This window comes from Protomyctophum bolini (assembly GCF_963924005.1).
Source record: "Protomyctophum bolini genome assembly, chromosome: 16".
Lineage (NCBI taxonomy): Eukaryota > Metazoa > Chordata > Actinopteri > Myctophiformes > Myctophidae > Protomyctophum > Protomyctophum bolini.
In genome coordinates this window covers 27,357,895-27,373,086 of record NC_137877.1, presented here as the reverse complement: position 1 = coordinate 27,373,086, position 15,192 = coordinate 27,357,895, and the positions used below count along the sequence as shown (strand labels likewise).

At 43.2% G+C, this 15,192-nt stretch overlaps 3 protein-coding genes across 3 annotated transcripts; 1 reads left to right on the top strand and 2 right to left on the bottom strand.

The window, feature by feature from the left end:
• Positions 1–393: 393 nt before the first annotated feature.
• LOC308330546 (tubulin alpha chain) lies at positions 394–5,069 on the bottom strand. Its single transcript, XM_080785445.1, has 4 exons — positions 4,914–5,069; positions 2,518–2,740; positions 1,921–2,069; positions 394–1,450 (listed from the first exon to the last, which is right to left on the bottom strand). Exons 1-4 carry the CDS (start codon positions 4,914–4,916, stop codon positions 473–475), a joined length of 1,353 nt encoding a protein of 450 aa, XP_080641571.1. The 5' UTR covers positions 4,917–5,069; the 3' UTR covers positions 394–472.
• A 1,444-nt stretch (positions 5,070–6,513) lies between these two features.
• LOC308331192 (tubulin alpha chain-like) lies at positions 6,514–9,254 on the bottom strand. Its single transcript, XM_080786438.1, has 4 exons — positions 9,192–9,254; positions 8,656–8,884; positions 7,699–7,847; positions 6,514–7,576 (listed from the first exon to the last, which is right to left on the bottom strand). Exons 1-4 carry the CDS (start codon positions 9,192–9,194, stop codon positions 6,602–6,604), a joined length of 1,356 nt encoding a protein of 451 aa, XP_080642564.1. The 5' UTR covers positions 9,195–9,254; the 3' UTR covers positions 6,514–6,601.
• A 2,929-nt stretch (positions 9,255–12,183) lies between these two features.
• LOC308330647 (protein transport protein Sec61 subunit alpha-like 1) lies at positions 12,184–13,437 on the top strand (the record flags this gene model as incomplete). The annotated part of the gene is made up of 1 exon (XM_080785603.1): positions 12,184–13,437. The coding sequence occupies one exon, from the start codon at positions 12,184–12,186 to the stop codon at positions 13,435–13,437; it is 1,254 nt and encodes a 417-aa protein (XP_080641729.1).
• Positions 13,438–15,192: the final 1,755 nt, after the last annotated feature.

The following is a 15,192-nucleotide window of genomic DNA, read 5'->3' as shown; positions in this document are numbered from 1 at the left end:
GTTCAATGGTCTTTGCTCCCATCTAGTGGTTGTGGAAAGAAACTAAGGACTAACTACGCAGAACTAGATGGAATAGGCCACCACACTGCTCTGCTGTCATTATAGCTGCCAGGCTAACAGAGACAATGTCAGATGGAAACTATTAATGTGGACCCAATACAATTATGTTTCTATTTTAGAAACGAAATGCAATCATTCAGTAAAGGTTTAAATGCATGAGATGCAATTGGATTTATATTTTCAACCACTCATTGTAGTATTTTAAGTTATGTTAACCTTGTTTTACACACACACACACACACACACACACACACACACACACACACACACACACACACACACACACACACACACACACACACAAAGATAATCATAAAGTCATTAACTTGCCGTGAGAATATCTTTATTAATACTGCCATGTTACTGTCGCATGCATTACCCTCATAATAACTTTGGAATGTGACGTCACATTTTAATATTCTTCTCCTTCTTCATCATCATCTCCTACACTGTCTGTGCCCACCTCTTCATAATCCTTCTCCAGGGCAGCCATGTCTTCTCTGGCCTCAGAGAACTCTCCCTCCTCCATGCCCTCTCCAACATACCAGTGGACGAAGGCTCTCTTGGCATACATGAGGTCAAACTTGTGGTCAAGACGAGCCCAGGCCTCAGCGATGGCTGTGGTGTTGCTCAGCATGCACACAGCCCTCTGGACCTTGGCCAGGTCTCCTCCGGGAACCGCGGTGGGAGGCTGGTAGTTGATGCCCACCTTGAAGCCTGTGGGGCACCAGTCTACAAACTGGATGGTGCGTTTGGTCTTAATCGCTGCGATGGCGGAGTTAACGTCTTTGGGCACCACATCTCCACGATATAGGAGACAGCAGGCCATGTATTTACCATGACGAGGATCACACTTTACCATCTGATTAGCTGGCTCAAAGCAGGCATTGGTGATGTCTGCAACTGACAGCTGCTCATGATAGGCCTTCTCGGCAGAGATGACTGGGGCGTACGTAGCAAGGGGGAAGTGGATACGAGGGTATGGCACCAAGTTGGTCTGGAACTCTGTCAGGTCAACATTCAGGGCTCCGTCAAAGCGAAGGGAGGCAGTGATCGAGGAGACAATCTGACCAATGAGCCTGTTGAGGTTGGTGTAGCTTGGCCTCTCAATGTCCAGGTTTCTGCGGCAGATGTCATAGATAGCCTCGTTATCGACCATGAAGGCACAGTCAGAGTGCTCCAGGGTGGTGTGGGTGGTCAGGATAGAGTTGTAGGGCTCAACTACAGCCGTGGACACCTGGGGAGCTGGGTACACGGCAAATTCAAGTTTGGATTTTTTGCCATAATCAACAGAAAGCCTCTCCATCAGCAGAGAAGTGAAACCAGAGCCAGTGCCACCGCCAAAGCTGTGGAATATGAGAAACCCCTGGAGGCCGGTGCACTGATCTGCCTGAAAAATGAAAAATACAATAGTTTTTAGTCAGTTAAAGCTGAAGGTAGCTACTACACAAGCTAATCAGTTTGCTAAGGAAGACAAAGGCCGGGTTTCCCTAAGAGAATGTGTGCATTGAGTTTACGTGCGGTCTTCCACGACATGTCCCTTAGGTCGCGGCTGTTTCTGAAAGGCACAAAGCGCCTCTCTCAAAACATGCCACACCAACGATGTTGTATTGGTAACTGTAACTGCACAGTGCACATATACCCTTGTTTTACCCCCCTTTTTTACATCATCTACAGTAGTTATATAATTACACAAGGGATTCAGGGATTTAATAGCAATCTGTTATTTTGGCAACAGTGGAAACAGCAGCACAAAAGCCAACGCATGGAGTTATAGCCGAATTTTCCTAAATGGGCTGTCACGGGCGATCCAATAATCTTTTTTAAAAATCAGTTGGGAAGCCTGCCCTGGGCTCTCACCAGTTTGCGAGTTCTGTCAAGGACCAGGTCGATGATCTCCTTGCCGATGGTGTAGTGTCCGCGGGCGTAGTTGTTGGCTGCATCTTCTTTTCCTGTGATCAACTGCTCAGGGTGGAACAGCTGGCGATATGTTCCTGAACGCACTTCATCTGTCAAGTTTTAAGAGAACAGTTTACATCATTAGTACTGTTTTTTTGTTCTATAGAAAGTTGTTTGCTGGCGTGATTATATTATACATTTTGGCCTGGGCAATGGCTCAGTGGTCCAGGCACCTTGGCTGGCAACCCAGTCTGGCAGTGTGCCGCGGGTTCTACTCCCGATCCCGATGGCCTTTACTGCATGTCGTCCCCCCCCCCATCTCTCTCCCCATTTCCTTTCAGCCTACTGTCTGTCCCTCCATAAAAAATATAAAATAAAGGCGAAAGCCACAACAAAAAAATAATAATATATATATATATATATATATATATATATATATATATATATATATATATATATATATATTATACATTTAAATTATATATATATATTTGACCTAAATTGACTATCTAATGGTTACATTCTGGTAAATGGTTCATTTCATTAAGGGTTACTGACCGATGACAGTGGGTTCCAGGTCAACAAAGATGCACCTGGGGACGTGTTTCCCTGCTCCTGTCTCACTGAAGAATGTGTTGAAGGAGTCGTCTCCTCCACCAATAGTCTTATCACTGGGCATCTGGCCGTCTGGCTGGATGCCATGCTCCAAACAGTACAGCTCCCAGCAGGCGTTGCCCATCTGGGCTCCGGCCTGGCCGACATGCATAGAAATACACTCACGCTGCGGAGGAAGGGGCAGGGGTAAATTCATCAAAAACATGTAGGCAACTGCAGTTTAAGAAAATGATCAATCTGATTGTAGTATGCCACTGTAATTGTAGTTGTAGCACGCACACACACACACACACACACACACACACACACACACACACACACACACACACACACACACGGAAACGTCTGAGCATCATCATGAGTGTGTGTGTGTGTGCCTCATAAAGTTCCCCATCTAAAAGATTGATCGACTAAGTGCAAAAACAGATGGATTTACTTCAGGATATACTGTATATTGATTAGACATAATGTCCAACCACCATTGTTGTTGCGATAACTTCACTAAAGGAAACAGCTTAACCACTGAAGAGATGCTGACTCACTGCTGCCATTATGTATGACAAAGCAAGATTTTAAGATTACAGTGGCAAGCACATACACAGGCACTCGGGCCTCACAAAGTGGAAAGCAGCTCACCCTTTTTGCAAAAAAAAAACACATGTTAATGATGTTTAGAAGATTTAGAACATTTTCATGGGGGTCTTTATGTGTGTAATATGTGGTTTTAGATATTTTAGATTTGAGCAGTGAGCCCAGTGTTTCTGATGTCATGGACATTGGGCCCACTTACTTCCTGGACTACATATTGTGTCAGTAAGACAGCTCTCTCCCTATCCACAAGGAGGAGCAGTGCACCAAAGCATCTGGGAATTGTAGTCTATAGGAATTAAGTGAGCCCAGTGTCCATGACATCAGAGACACTGGGCTCACTGCTCAAATCTAAAATATCTAAAACCACATATTACACACATAAAGACCCCCAGGAAAGTGTTCTAAATCTTCCAAACGTCATTAACATGTATTTGTTTGCAAAAAGGGTGAAGTGTCCCTTTAAGCAGTCCACCACACAGCGCATGAGGGCGGGCCTGATGGCTGGGACTCTGGGAGCAAAAGCAGTTGTAGGAAATCCATCCTGTCAATTCCTTCAGCACCAACGAGGTGGAACTAAAAGGCAGCACACAGTAAAACCCTGTGTAAACCCCAGTGTTAATTTTATCCATGTGAAACCCTAGAGTGAACTAATGTAACCAAATAGGAGGATTTTACTGTGCATGTCACAGAATGGGGACGTAGGAGGCCCAGCCTGCAGCCTCAACCAGTACAGTATGCCCCCCTGGCTGCATTATCCATCCTAGTGTGCCCCTCCCTCTTCGCCTGTGTCTCCTCCCAGGCTCTGACCATACAGTCAGCTCATAGAGTCCAGCTCATAATTCTATGGTCCAGCTGCATAGGGCGGTGCATGGTCAGAGTGGTCCCCCCCTCCCCTCTCCGACTGCCTCCCCCCTCCCCCTCCCCCTCTGTCAAACTAAACCCCTCAACAGCTGCAAAATGGCTGCTGAATTACTCGATACAGGCCAGCCCAAGACCACTCCTTGACTTTTCTTCTTTTGTTCTTTCTATCCATCCCCCCACTGCCACGATTACCACTCGTTCCATCACAAGTTACATTTGATATTAACAACGCACAACTTTAATGCTATACTGTTAATCAAATGATGTCTGCTTTTGACAACAACCTGTCATCATATTATTAAACAAGTCTGAAGATATGATGATCTGACAACACATTGACATTCTGCTTCTTCGGCAACTGTCTGTCTGCTCACTCTGCTGTCTGACTCTGACCTTGTTTAACAGAATGTATTTTAGCCTCCTATAACAGCACCCAATTTCCACATTTTCCCAATAGATAAACAGACCCAGGCAGCACACATACAAAACTGATAAATAATAGTCAAAGGTCACTTGGAATGATATAAGGGAAAGCGAGAAAAAACGCGCAGTCAATCTGTTAAAGTCCATTGCGAAGGCATCGCATATTGATCGCAAGTTCGCAACAAGCCCTGTGAGCTTGTAGATCAGCTGATTTTAGAAAATGTAATGATCTCGCATGACATGCGGCACATGCCCAATTTCAGACGCCAGTCACGCCAGGTTGAAAGTGACTCAGAAGTTAGTTTAAGTTTAAGGTGATCCCGATAGGATACATTTCGATTAAAAAAAGATAAGAAAGAAAAACACTTAAGAAAGCGATGAAGATGAAGAAAGAAAGAATGGGATGTCCAGACTTCCGACAGGCTACGTCATCATGCTGCAGCCACTGTCTGACTCTTACTCACCATGTTGTTATTTTTGTGTTCGCCCTTCGGTTGAAGTTGAGGATTCAAGGAGAAGGTAGACAATGCGGCGGAGAGGGAGAGCTCACCGTTTTATACGACCGGGTGGACGCGCGCGCGCACACACGCATGGGGCTGCCAGCAAATCATAACAGGCACTGGGCAGCGGCGACAGTGGGTAAAAAAAAAGGTCCGCGTCACACCACTGTGACACTGTCCGTCGGATGCCCGAATTAGCCGATCTACAAGCTCGCCACGAGTCGAGGAAGCAACGCGTTTTGAGCTTGTAGATCGGCTACTTTCGGCGCACGATGCCTTCGTAAGACGAAGTAGCCTACAACCAAACCAGAGCAATTTAAAACAGAGTTGCGCCATTGAGGGGTCAGAAAACATGCAGCGCTCGAGCGCTGTTCATGCAGCCTCAGTCTGGAGTGTGACAAGCTGGAGTTTGAAATACATTGTTTTCAACGGGGTGGCGCAAATATATCAATTTTAGTCATGTGTGCATTGCAACATGACTCCCACTAGTCTCTGTGACGCACTAGGCCTCTCTCGCACGCACGCAAGCACATGCACACACACACACACACACACACACACACACACACACAGTCACACACTACACTTGACCTGTTACAGAAGGGGTATTTTCTGCCAAACAAATTTGTGTTAATGTCTTTATTGAGAACATTTATAGTAGGCCTAGGTATATTACATCATGTTTAGGAAAATACATTGACAAGCTATTACATTCCCTATACTCAAAGTAACACAAACCAAATGGCAACAAAGAATATGATATGCAACACCATGATGAAGCATAATTCCATTAATGATAGATAGGGTATAGGCACATCACATGTTCATAAACCTCTCATATCTGGACTGATGAAGCCTATAAGTGAAGCTTTTCTCCAACCCCCCTCAGATTCACAGAACTATATGAGTCATAGATAACAATAGTAGTAGTGTTGCTGCAGACCAGTGTGTCGGTCTGAGATGTTCTCGTGTACCAGCGAGTGAGTAAAGTCACTCAGTTATTCTCTCTATGTCCCGCTCTCATATGGAATGGTATGTATGTAGAAACCCACACAACAGCTCTTTCATCACATAAGGCTACATTCTACCATGGGCCCCGGGTAGGAGAGCGTGCAACAGAGGGGCTTGGTGTTGGGTGTCTCTACTGTTTCGGAGCCACAATGTATTCTTTTAAGATGGTCTATGAATCCCGGACATTTTGGCCTAGATGTTTTAATGGGTTGAATTGCAATGGAAGCTAAGATTTTATAACCAAATTGAATTAAAAAGGAAACAATTATTTTGAATGGCAGCACATAACACATTAATAACTCATGTGTATACTGTCAGTGTCACTATCAGTAATTCTGATGATTCGCTTTAGATTGAAAGATGTCCCCAGTTCTGTTTTGGTCTTCAGTGGATGAATCAAGCAATTCTTTGTGTTTGGATAATAGATTGGGCTTTTACACAAATTAGTCACTTGTTGTATTTGTTGTGTTGATGACAGTAAAGTTAACTATTCAATCTATGAACCTGCTGGGTGATGTTCTTTGGTTATTCTTCTGAATTTCTAAATATAAATAAGTAGGCTATTATATTGAGTATTCCAACTACAGAAAAAAATTTATTCTAAATAAATGCTGGTTAAACAGATTCAAGCCACGAATCATTCAGTATTCTTCCCCTTCATCCTCCTCTTTCATGTTGTCAGTGCCCACCTCTTCATAATCCTTCTCCAGGGCAGCCATGTCTTCTCTGGCCTCAGAGAACTCTCCCTCCTCCATGCCCTCTCCAACATACCAGTGGACGAAGGCTCTCTTGGCATACATGAGGTCAAACTTGTGGTCAAGACGAGCCCAGGCCTCAGCGATGGCTGTGGTGTTGCTCAGCATGCACACAGCCCTCTGGACCTTGGCCAGGTCTCCTCCAGGAACCACTGTGGGAGGCTGGTAGTTGATGCCCACCTTGAAGCCTGTGGGGCACCAGTCTACAAACTGGATGGTGCGTTTGGTCTTGATCGCTGCAATGGCGGAGTTTACATCTTTGGGCACCACGTCACCGCGATACAGCAGACAGCAGGCCATGTATTTACCATGACGAGGATCACATTTCACCATCTGACTGGCTGGCTCAAAGCAGGTGTTAGTGATGTCTGCAACCGACAATGACTCATGATAGGCCTTCTCGGCAGAGATTACTGGGGCGTATGTAGCAAGGGGGAAGTGTATGCGAGGGTATGGCACCAAGTTGGTCTGGAACTCTGTCAGGTCGACATTCAGGGCTCCGTCAAAGCGAAGGGAGGCAGTGATCGAGGAGACAATCTGACCAATGAGCCTGTTGAGGTTGGTGTAGCTTGGCCTCTCAATGTCCAGGTTCCTGCGGCAGATGTCGTAGATAGCCTCGTTATCGACCATGAAGGCACAGTCAGAGTGCTCCAGGGTGGTGTGGGTAGTCAGGATGGAGTTGTATGGCTCCACTACAGCCGTGGACACCTGGGGAGCTGGGTAGATGGCAAACTCAAGTTTGGACTTCTTGCCATAATCGACAGAGAGCCTCTCCATCAGCAGGGAAGTGAACCCAGAGCCGGTGCCTCCACCAAATGAGTGAAAGATGAGGAATCCCTGAAGACCAGTGCACTGGTCAGTCTGTAAATGTAATGTTTTGAACATGAGAATATACAAAATGACAATTGCATTTACTCTATATACAGTACGTATGTGTATCTGTAAGCTTGTTTATCAACACGCCTTTCTCAAATAGAGCTCACCAGTTTCCGAGTTCTGTCCAGCACCACATCAATGATCTCCTTGCCGATGGTGTAGTGTCCACGGGCATAATTATTGGCTGCATCTTCCTTTCCTGTGATCAACTGCTCAGGGTGGAACAGCTGGCGGTACATTCCTGTACGCACTTCATCTGTAGAAAGAAGCAACAATTACTCCTGGTGCAAACACATCCCATCTCACAGTAATTGCACTCTCTTTTTTTTTTAACAATATATTTATTGCATTTTTCTTTTTGACAAACAGACAATACAACAAAACAATACATAATACAGACAATACAATACAATTACTTAAAATGAAAAACAAAACAATAACATACAGTACCTACATATATAAGTACAGTATAATAAAATAATGGCACTTGAATGGTAACAACAACAGAGTCAAACAACAAACAAGACCAAACAGCTGCAGAGAATACAATTAGACAATTTCAGTTTCCACCATTAAATAAGATAAATCATTAACCGTAATATATTGGATAAACCTTCCCCATATCTTATCAAACATCTTCTGTTTAATCTTCAAAGTATACGTGATTCTTTCCAGAGGAAGACACAATGATAACTCCCTAAACCACTGAGCAATACTGCAGGGTTTGCCTATCCTTTTCCAATAATTGCACTCTTTTTTTTAATCCTATAATATAACGGTTAAAATCAGCTTAAATGTGTACCTTGTATCCGTTGCTATAATATATATGGTCTTGTGATAATAACGGATGTCATGTGTCACCATAACGTATGACAATTCAATCTTATTATTACTAACACAAATGAGAGTTTACATCGGGGTAAAAAAAAACAGACATGCTAACTAATCAATTATCTCATAAAAAGCTTATCAGTATTCTTAAAACATAAATCACAGATGCCCATGAATTAAAAAGTCAAGTTTCCCTAAAACAACAGTTAAACAACTATTTACTGTGCACTGACCAATAACAGTGGGTTCCAGATCAACAAAGATGGCTCTGGGAACATGTTTCCCAGCCCCGGTCTCATTGAAGAAGGTACTGAAGGAGTCATCCCCTCTGCAGTTCGTCTTCTCACCATCACCAGGCATCTGGCCGTCTGGCTTGATACCATGCTCTAGACAGTACAGCTCCCAGCAGGCATTGCCAATCTGAGCCCCAGCTTGACCAACGTGAATTGAGATACACTCACGCTGAAGCAAAAGAACAACTCAGATTTAGTTTCAGGGGGAATATCTAGATACTACTCAGATTTCAACTGGAATGGTTTCCTAACACTTCTTTTGACGATCTGAAATCTCAGTCTGGTTTAGAAATGCATCATCCAATCCTCCATCTAGAGATAATCCTGGCATAATATACTAAAAATACAAAACTACCTGAATCCATTTAATTCCATACGTGGAAATAAAAAACAGTAAAAAATGTCCCTTTCTATATATATCTATAAACTATTAAAGAAAATATCTCTCTGGATCAGTCTATTCAAAGCTATCTCACCATATTGTCCTTTTGTATCTCTCCTTTCCGACGTCCAGGTATCGGTATGAAGATGTGATGTAGTAGGACAGTGTTGTGTGTGACTGCTTTTATATGGCTCAGGTTAAAAAGTGATCTGATCTGAGTTGTAATATGAGAATACACTGATGAAACCATGATAACATCACCGTCCGCTCCACAAACCTCGCGCACAATGGGAAAGGAGGTTATGCCATACGTATTGTCTGTGGATTGTGTGTGGTGGTGGGTGTGTGCAAAGTGTGCAGCATTTAAAGAGAATTGCCTGGCCCAGGACTCCAAGTTTTTCTTTGTTGGAGACGGTTTATAATATAGTGCAAAAACTATACCTTAGTCTTTAGTATCCATCCTAAACTCATTAATAAGCAACTCAAACCAAGTGCATAATAGTCAATCCCTTTGGGGATGCTTTACCTATTTTATGCTGTTCCCGTTGTGGACCTTTATGTTCAATTCAATGAAGCTATGCTGGTAGGCAAATCTGAGCTCCTATTGTATTCCTGACATTCATTCAGCTGACACCTATTAAGGTGATGTACCTGTATTCAGTTACCATACTCTCCAAGGGGTTTAAGCATCATATAGGAAGCATGAAAAGTTTCAATATGCATTGTGTTGTTTTCTAAAGACTGTTAGCTCAGTGTGTGGGAGAGAAGATAGCTTCAATATTGAGGAAACACAATGTTTGCTTCCTTTTAACCACATGAACCCTATATTCTGGGCATGTCATGAATGAGTGCACATTCCTCAAAAATAGCAGATCTACAAGCTTGATGTGTTGTGAGCTTGTAGATCAGTTATTTTCAATGGAGATTTCAATGGGAACACATGATGGGTGGTATAGACCACTGGGGGACCAATGAAGTAAGTATAGGGTTTGAGTGGTCAAATTAGTCTTTCCCAAAAACATTATTACTCCATTCAGATTACTTAAATGAAAATAGTCAATCATAAAAAACGACATATTTATACATAAGCATAAATCGTTTCATATCCATCCCTATACAAATATTCAGTTGAGTAGAGAGAAACGACAATATTTTTTATTTCGACAGGAATCAATAAAGGCTTTGATGTCTTGGCGAAGTGTGCAACTCAGGCTCTTTTAAAACAAGTTTAACAGCTTTCCAAGCCAGCTGTCTTCCACCCTTAAGGGATTCTGATACAGTATATGCTACTGTAACAGTAGCTGAGTTCAAAGTTTGGGAAACATAATCCATATGTGACATTTCATTTAGTATACAGTAGACACTTAATGATAATGATGTGTTATCCTTAGGCCTATACATGCAACGTCAATAAAAATGACTCTCTGATCTGAAATAGTTATAGCATTAAAGGAGAATTCAATACTAGAAGGCTTTCTTACCTTTATTTGTAGTTGTTACGTCCCCACCAAAGAGGTCCAGGTGTTATTTTGTGCAAAAGTGCATTATTGGCTATTTCCCCTATACCATAAGCCCTCAATGGGGGTTGGGTTTTTATGCTAATTTGATTATGTCCATCGACATAAGTATAGTAAAGTGTGTCCCTGGTGGGTACGTAACAACTACAAATAAAGGTAAGAAAGCCTTCTAGTATGGAATTCTCCTTTAAGTCTTGTCCAACTATAATGTGAATTTCAATTAATCCACCAAAAGAACTTTTAGTATTCTGCCATTTGTAATTTTTAAAACAAACGTTTTGACTGTATGTTTAACTGCCAAACGCACACACGCAACGCACGCACACACGCACACACGCACGCACACACAGTCACACACAGTCACACAGTCACGCACCGACCCACTACCAAACTAGATAAGTGCCCCTCGGGACACAGGTCTCCACCAGGGCAGGTCAGGTTGTGGCCTCCTGGTGGCGCTATAATAGGCCAATGTGAAAAGGGTGCTATTTCTTCTAACGCCTTGGATGGCAAATTGGATGATTTGAGGAATTAAAAAATCCACCTGTTGGTGGTGCTATAACAGCTATAACTGAAAAGGGTGGGATATATTCCTCAGCCTAGTAGGAAAGTCTGTGAAAGATTTCACGTTACCAAATGACTTGCCAAACATGGACCCTATACTTGATACAATCATATAGGCACAAAATGACAAAACCTTTGAAGCTGAAGGAATCAGGACTCAGCAAAAGAGTTATTTTATTGCCATCCATGGACTGTTTTCCCTATCATCATATAACATCCATGTGTGTCCCTGCCCGGTCCTGTTCCTTGTCAACAGTTGTGACAGCCAAGCCACTTGGAACAGATACCACAGCTTTGATTGCACCGCTGCTCATCGCTGCAGTTTCTGTCCCAGGGCTGTGAGACTTCTCAATATCAAATACAAGACATGAGCAGAGCATGTGTGTAGATCATGGGAACAACACTCTGGTGCTCCTGTAGTACTGCAGGTAGCCTACTGTATGACATGTTGCCCAAACATACCAGAACCAAAGACAGAGATCTCCACATATGGGCACAAAAGGACACAGACAGACAGGGACAATGGGTACTGGTCATATATCACATAGCGGCCCAAATCTCTAGTACTCCATATTTGGCCATGATTGACCTGTAACATTCTAGCACATGACAACAGGGTAAACACTCCTTAATTGTATAAAAGCAGTACATCCTCAGTACTGCTGAGAGTGACAAGACTTTCCAAGTGTTTTCCGCTGTCCCCAACAAAGACGTCTTTGGACCACACAGGCAATCTCTCTACATTCTTATTCACCACTGCATCAAATTCTGATCCCAACACATTTTCTTTCCCCCAAAAGTATTTACATCAAGGAGAGAAAGCCGAACCAGTATACAATGGACCACATTGGAGATAAAATTTTACAATTCATCAAGCCGTTCACGGCATGTGTGCCAGAGATTCAGAAACCACAAAAAAATGTTCAGTTTAAAGAAAAACTACTGTTCACGGCCATCACATTGTTCATCTATCTAGTATGCTGCCAGATGCCACTGTTTGGTATTATGCCGCCAGACTCGGCAGATCCCTTGTACTGGATGAGAGTAATTCTGGCTTCCAACAGAGGTACTCTGATGGAGCTGGGTATCTCCCCCATTGTGACATCAGGCCTATTCATGCAGTTTTTTGAGGTTGGAGGCACCACCAAAGACAAAACCCTTTTTGACAAAGCACAGAAATTGTTTGGAATGATCATCACCATTGTACAGGCCACTGTATATGTTATGACTGGCATGTATGGGGATCCCTGGGAGATGGGTCTTGGAATTAGCATGCTCATCATCCTCCAGTTGTTTGTGGCCGGTCTCATTGTATTGCTGTTGGATGAGTTGCTCCAGAAGGGGTATGGTCTGGGTTCTGGTATCTCCCTATTCATTGCAACAAACACCTGTGAGAACATCGCCTGGAAGGCCTTCAGCCCTATCACTGTTAACAGTGGCAGAGGTACTGAGGTTGAGGGAGCCATCTGTGCTCTCTTCCATTTGCTCGCCACCCGCACGGACAAGTTGCAGGCTTTGACGGAGGCTTTCGGGAGACAGAACCTGCCCAATGTATGGAACCTTATCGCCACGGGCATTGTCTTTGTTTTTGTCATATACTTCCAGGGCTGGAGGGTGGACCTGCCCATCAAGTCAAACCGCTATCGTGGTCAGGTCAACACTTACTCAATCAGGCTGTTCTACACCTCTAACATGCCCATCATACTGCAGTCTACCCTGGTCTCCTACCTCTACTTCATCTCCCAGAAGCTCTCCACAAATTACAGCGGCAACTTCCTGGTCAACCTCTTGGGAACCTGGTCTGACGCCGCTAGTGACGGGCCAGCTCATGCCTACCCAGTGGGTGGTCTCTGCTACTACCTTTCTCCAATACACTCCTTTGGTTCTATTCTGCATGACCCAATTCATGCTGTCATCTATATCCTTTTCATGCTCGGCTCCTGTGCCTTCATCTCCAAGAAATGGATTGAGATCACAGGATCCTCTGCCAAAGATGTAGCTAGGCAGCTGAGGGAACAACAAATGGTTATAAGGGGATACAGAGACACAAGTATGGTGACCGTGCTCAACAGGTACATCCCCACAGCTGCCGCCTTTGGTGGACTTTGTGTAGGAGCGCTGTCTGTCATGGCCGACTTACTGGGTGCCATTGGTTCTGGTACAGGAATCCTCTTGGCTGTGACCACTATCTACCAGTACTTTGAGATCTTTGTAAAAGAGCAGAGCGAAGTTGGCAGCCTAAGAGCACTGCTGTTCTAGAAAGTATACAGATTATATCCATTCTCTATATTTATACATTGTCCCATTATTATGTAACTGACACATTTGTTCTGTCAATAGTACGAGTTTGGGGTTAATTATGAGAAGAGATGCAACGTTTACAGGCATGACAATGTGGGTTCAGCATCAACTCAACTCAATTTTTATTTATAGAGCTGCATTTCAAATGACAGAGGACAACCAAAGTGCTATACAACACAGCAGGATAAACAACAATGACACAAAAATATATACAATAAATACATACAGCAATTGCATTGCCAGGTGGAGTCCCCTGGATGCCCCCAAATTGCCCTCAAATTTATTCGATGTCCATAAAACTAGAAAAGTGCACCCGGCCCGCTCACCTATCCAGGGCAGTTCATCTGCTTGTCCTGATTTAATTCAGCAAGGATTTGCTTTAGGATTGTAGGCAGTAGAAGGGCATATTATTATGTTAATGTGTGGAATTTTGAGGAATAGCTGTGCGCTGGTCTAAAAGGTGCGGTAGGGGTGTTTTGTTTACAAATCAGCAGCAGCACACTGCACAATTTTGTCCCCTCCTGCCTGCTTGGATCAGGTCTACTGGCGTAATAGTGAGTTGCGCACTCATTCGTTGTTATTTTTGGCGGAGGCCCAGTCCAGTGTGACAGACGTACAGTATCCAAAATCACACAAACCTGCTGTACACTTGTTATGCTTGTGCAGATTTTAGCACGTTTTATTTTCTTTCTTTTTTACTATTATGTGTCCTGACTTACCCAAACGTGCCTGATATGATGTGCAGAGAATATACAATATATACATACAGTTTCTCCTTCATAAATGGATGAACTAGAAAGATTATTATAGCCAGGTCCTGTTTGGCTCATCGCTGGACATCATTGAACAGTTTCTTATATGGTGCTCATGTGCTGTAGGCTATAGTGTTTAAAACTGTGCTGAACTTTTCCTTTCATCGTCCAGTGTAGACAAAGAATACTCTGAACGTACAACAAAAGACATGTATTCACCTTTAGCAACACCCGCTCGTTCACAAGATATTGTAAATCTTAACATTACATGAACGAAACATTGCCAGTCCTCATCCATTTTCCAAATCATTGGGTTGATCTGATCTGAATTGCACATAGGGAGTGAAGAAGCTGATTTGCTTCTCCGAAATATAAGTGCATTGTCATTCTAGCTACAGGCTTATGGAATCAGACCTGGCAATGGAAATGCGGGTATGGGCTATACTGTAAAATAAATCACACTCGTGTGATGTGAGGGGCGCTCTTATCATCATACATCATCACATTCCGGCCAATCACTTTTGACGTCCTCATTTTTTGATCCTCATTTTTGAGGGGCACTATAGCCCCTCCGATATACAGCTTTTCGTCCCGTCACGTCTCACATTTGCCATTGACAACGAAAGGAGAATTTACGTCATATGTGCCTGAAATATAACGTAAATTTGTGGCAACACACACATTAAATGCCATTGACAATGAAAGGAAAATTTACATCATATGTAGACGAGCAAATCGGCTATCCAATCACATAAATTCAGTTGTCATCTTACATTATCATGGTGAAAAGATAACATAAGTTGACAAATTAATTCATGAAGAAGTATGCCTATATTCATTTTTTATTGGATGATGTATGACGACAAGAGCGCCCCTCACTTCACACAGGTGTGATTTTTATACTCACATTCCATGCTCAGCCAATCAAATCATCACTACAGGGTACACACAAACACATGTA

Coding starts and splice junctions, on each gene's coding strand:
- LOC308330546 (XM_080785445.1), bottom strand. Junction 2,070..2,517: donor CCTGGAACCCACTGTCATCG/GTCAGTAACCCT, acceptor AAAACTTGACAG/ATGAAGTGCGTTCAGGAACA. Junction 1,451..1,920: donor TTGACAGAACTCGCAAACTG/GTGAGAGCCCAG, acceptor TTCATTTTTCAG/GCAGATCAGTGCACCGGCCT.
- LOC308331192 (XM_080786438.1), bottom strand. Junction 7,848..8,655: donor TCTGGAACCCACTGTTATTG/GTCAGTGCACAG, acceptor TTCTTTCTACAG/ATGAAGTGCGTACAGGAATG. Junction 7,577..7,698: donor TGGACAGAACTCGGAAACTG/GTGAGCTCTATT, acceptor TTACATTTACAG/ACTGACCAGTGCACTGGTCT.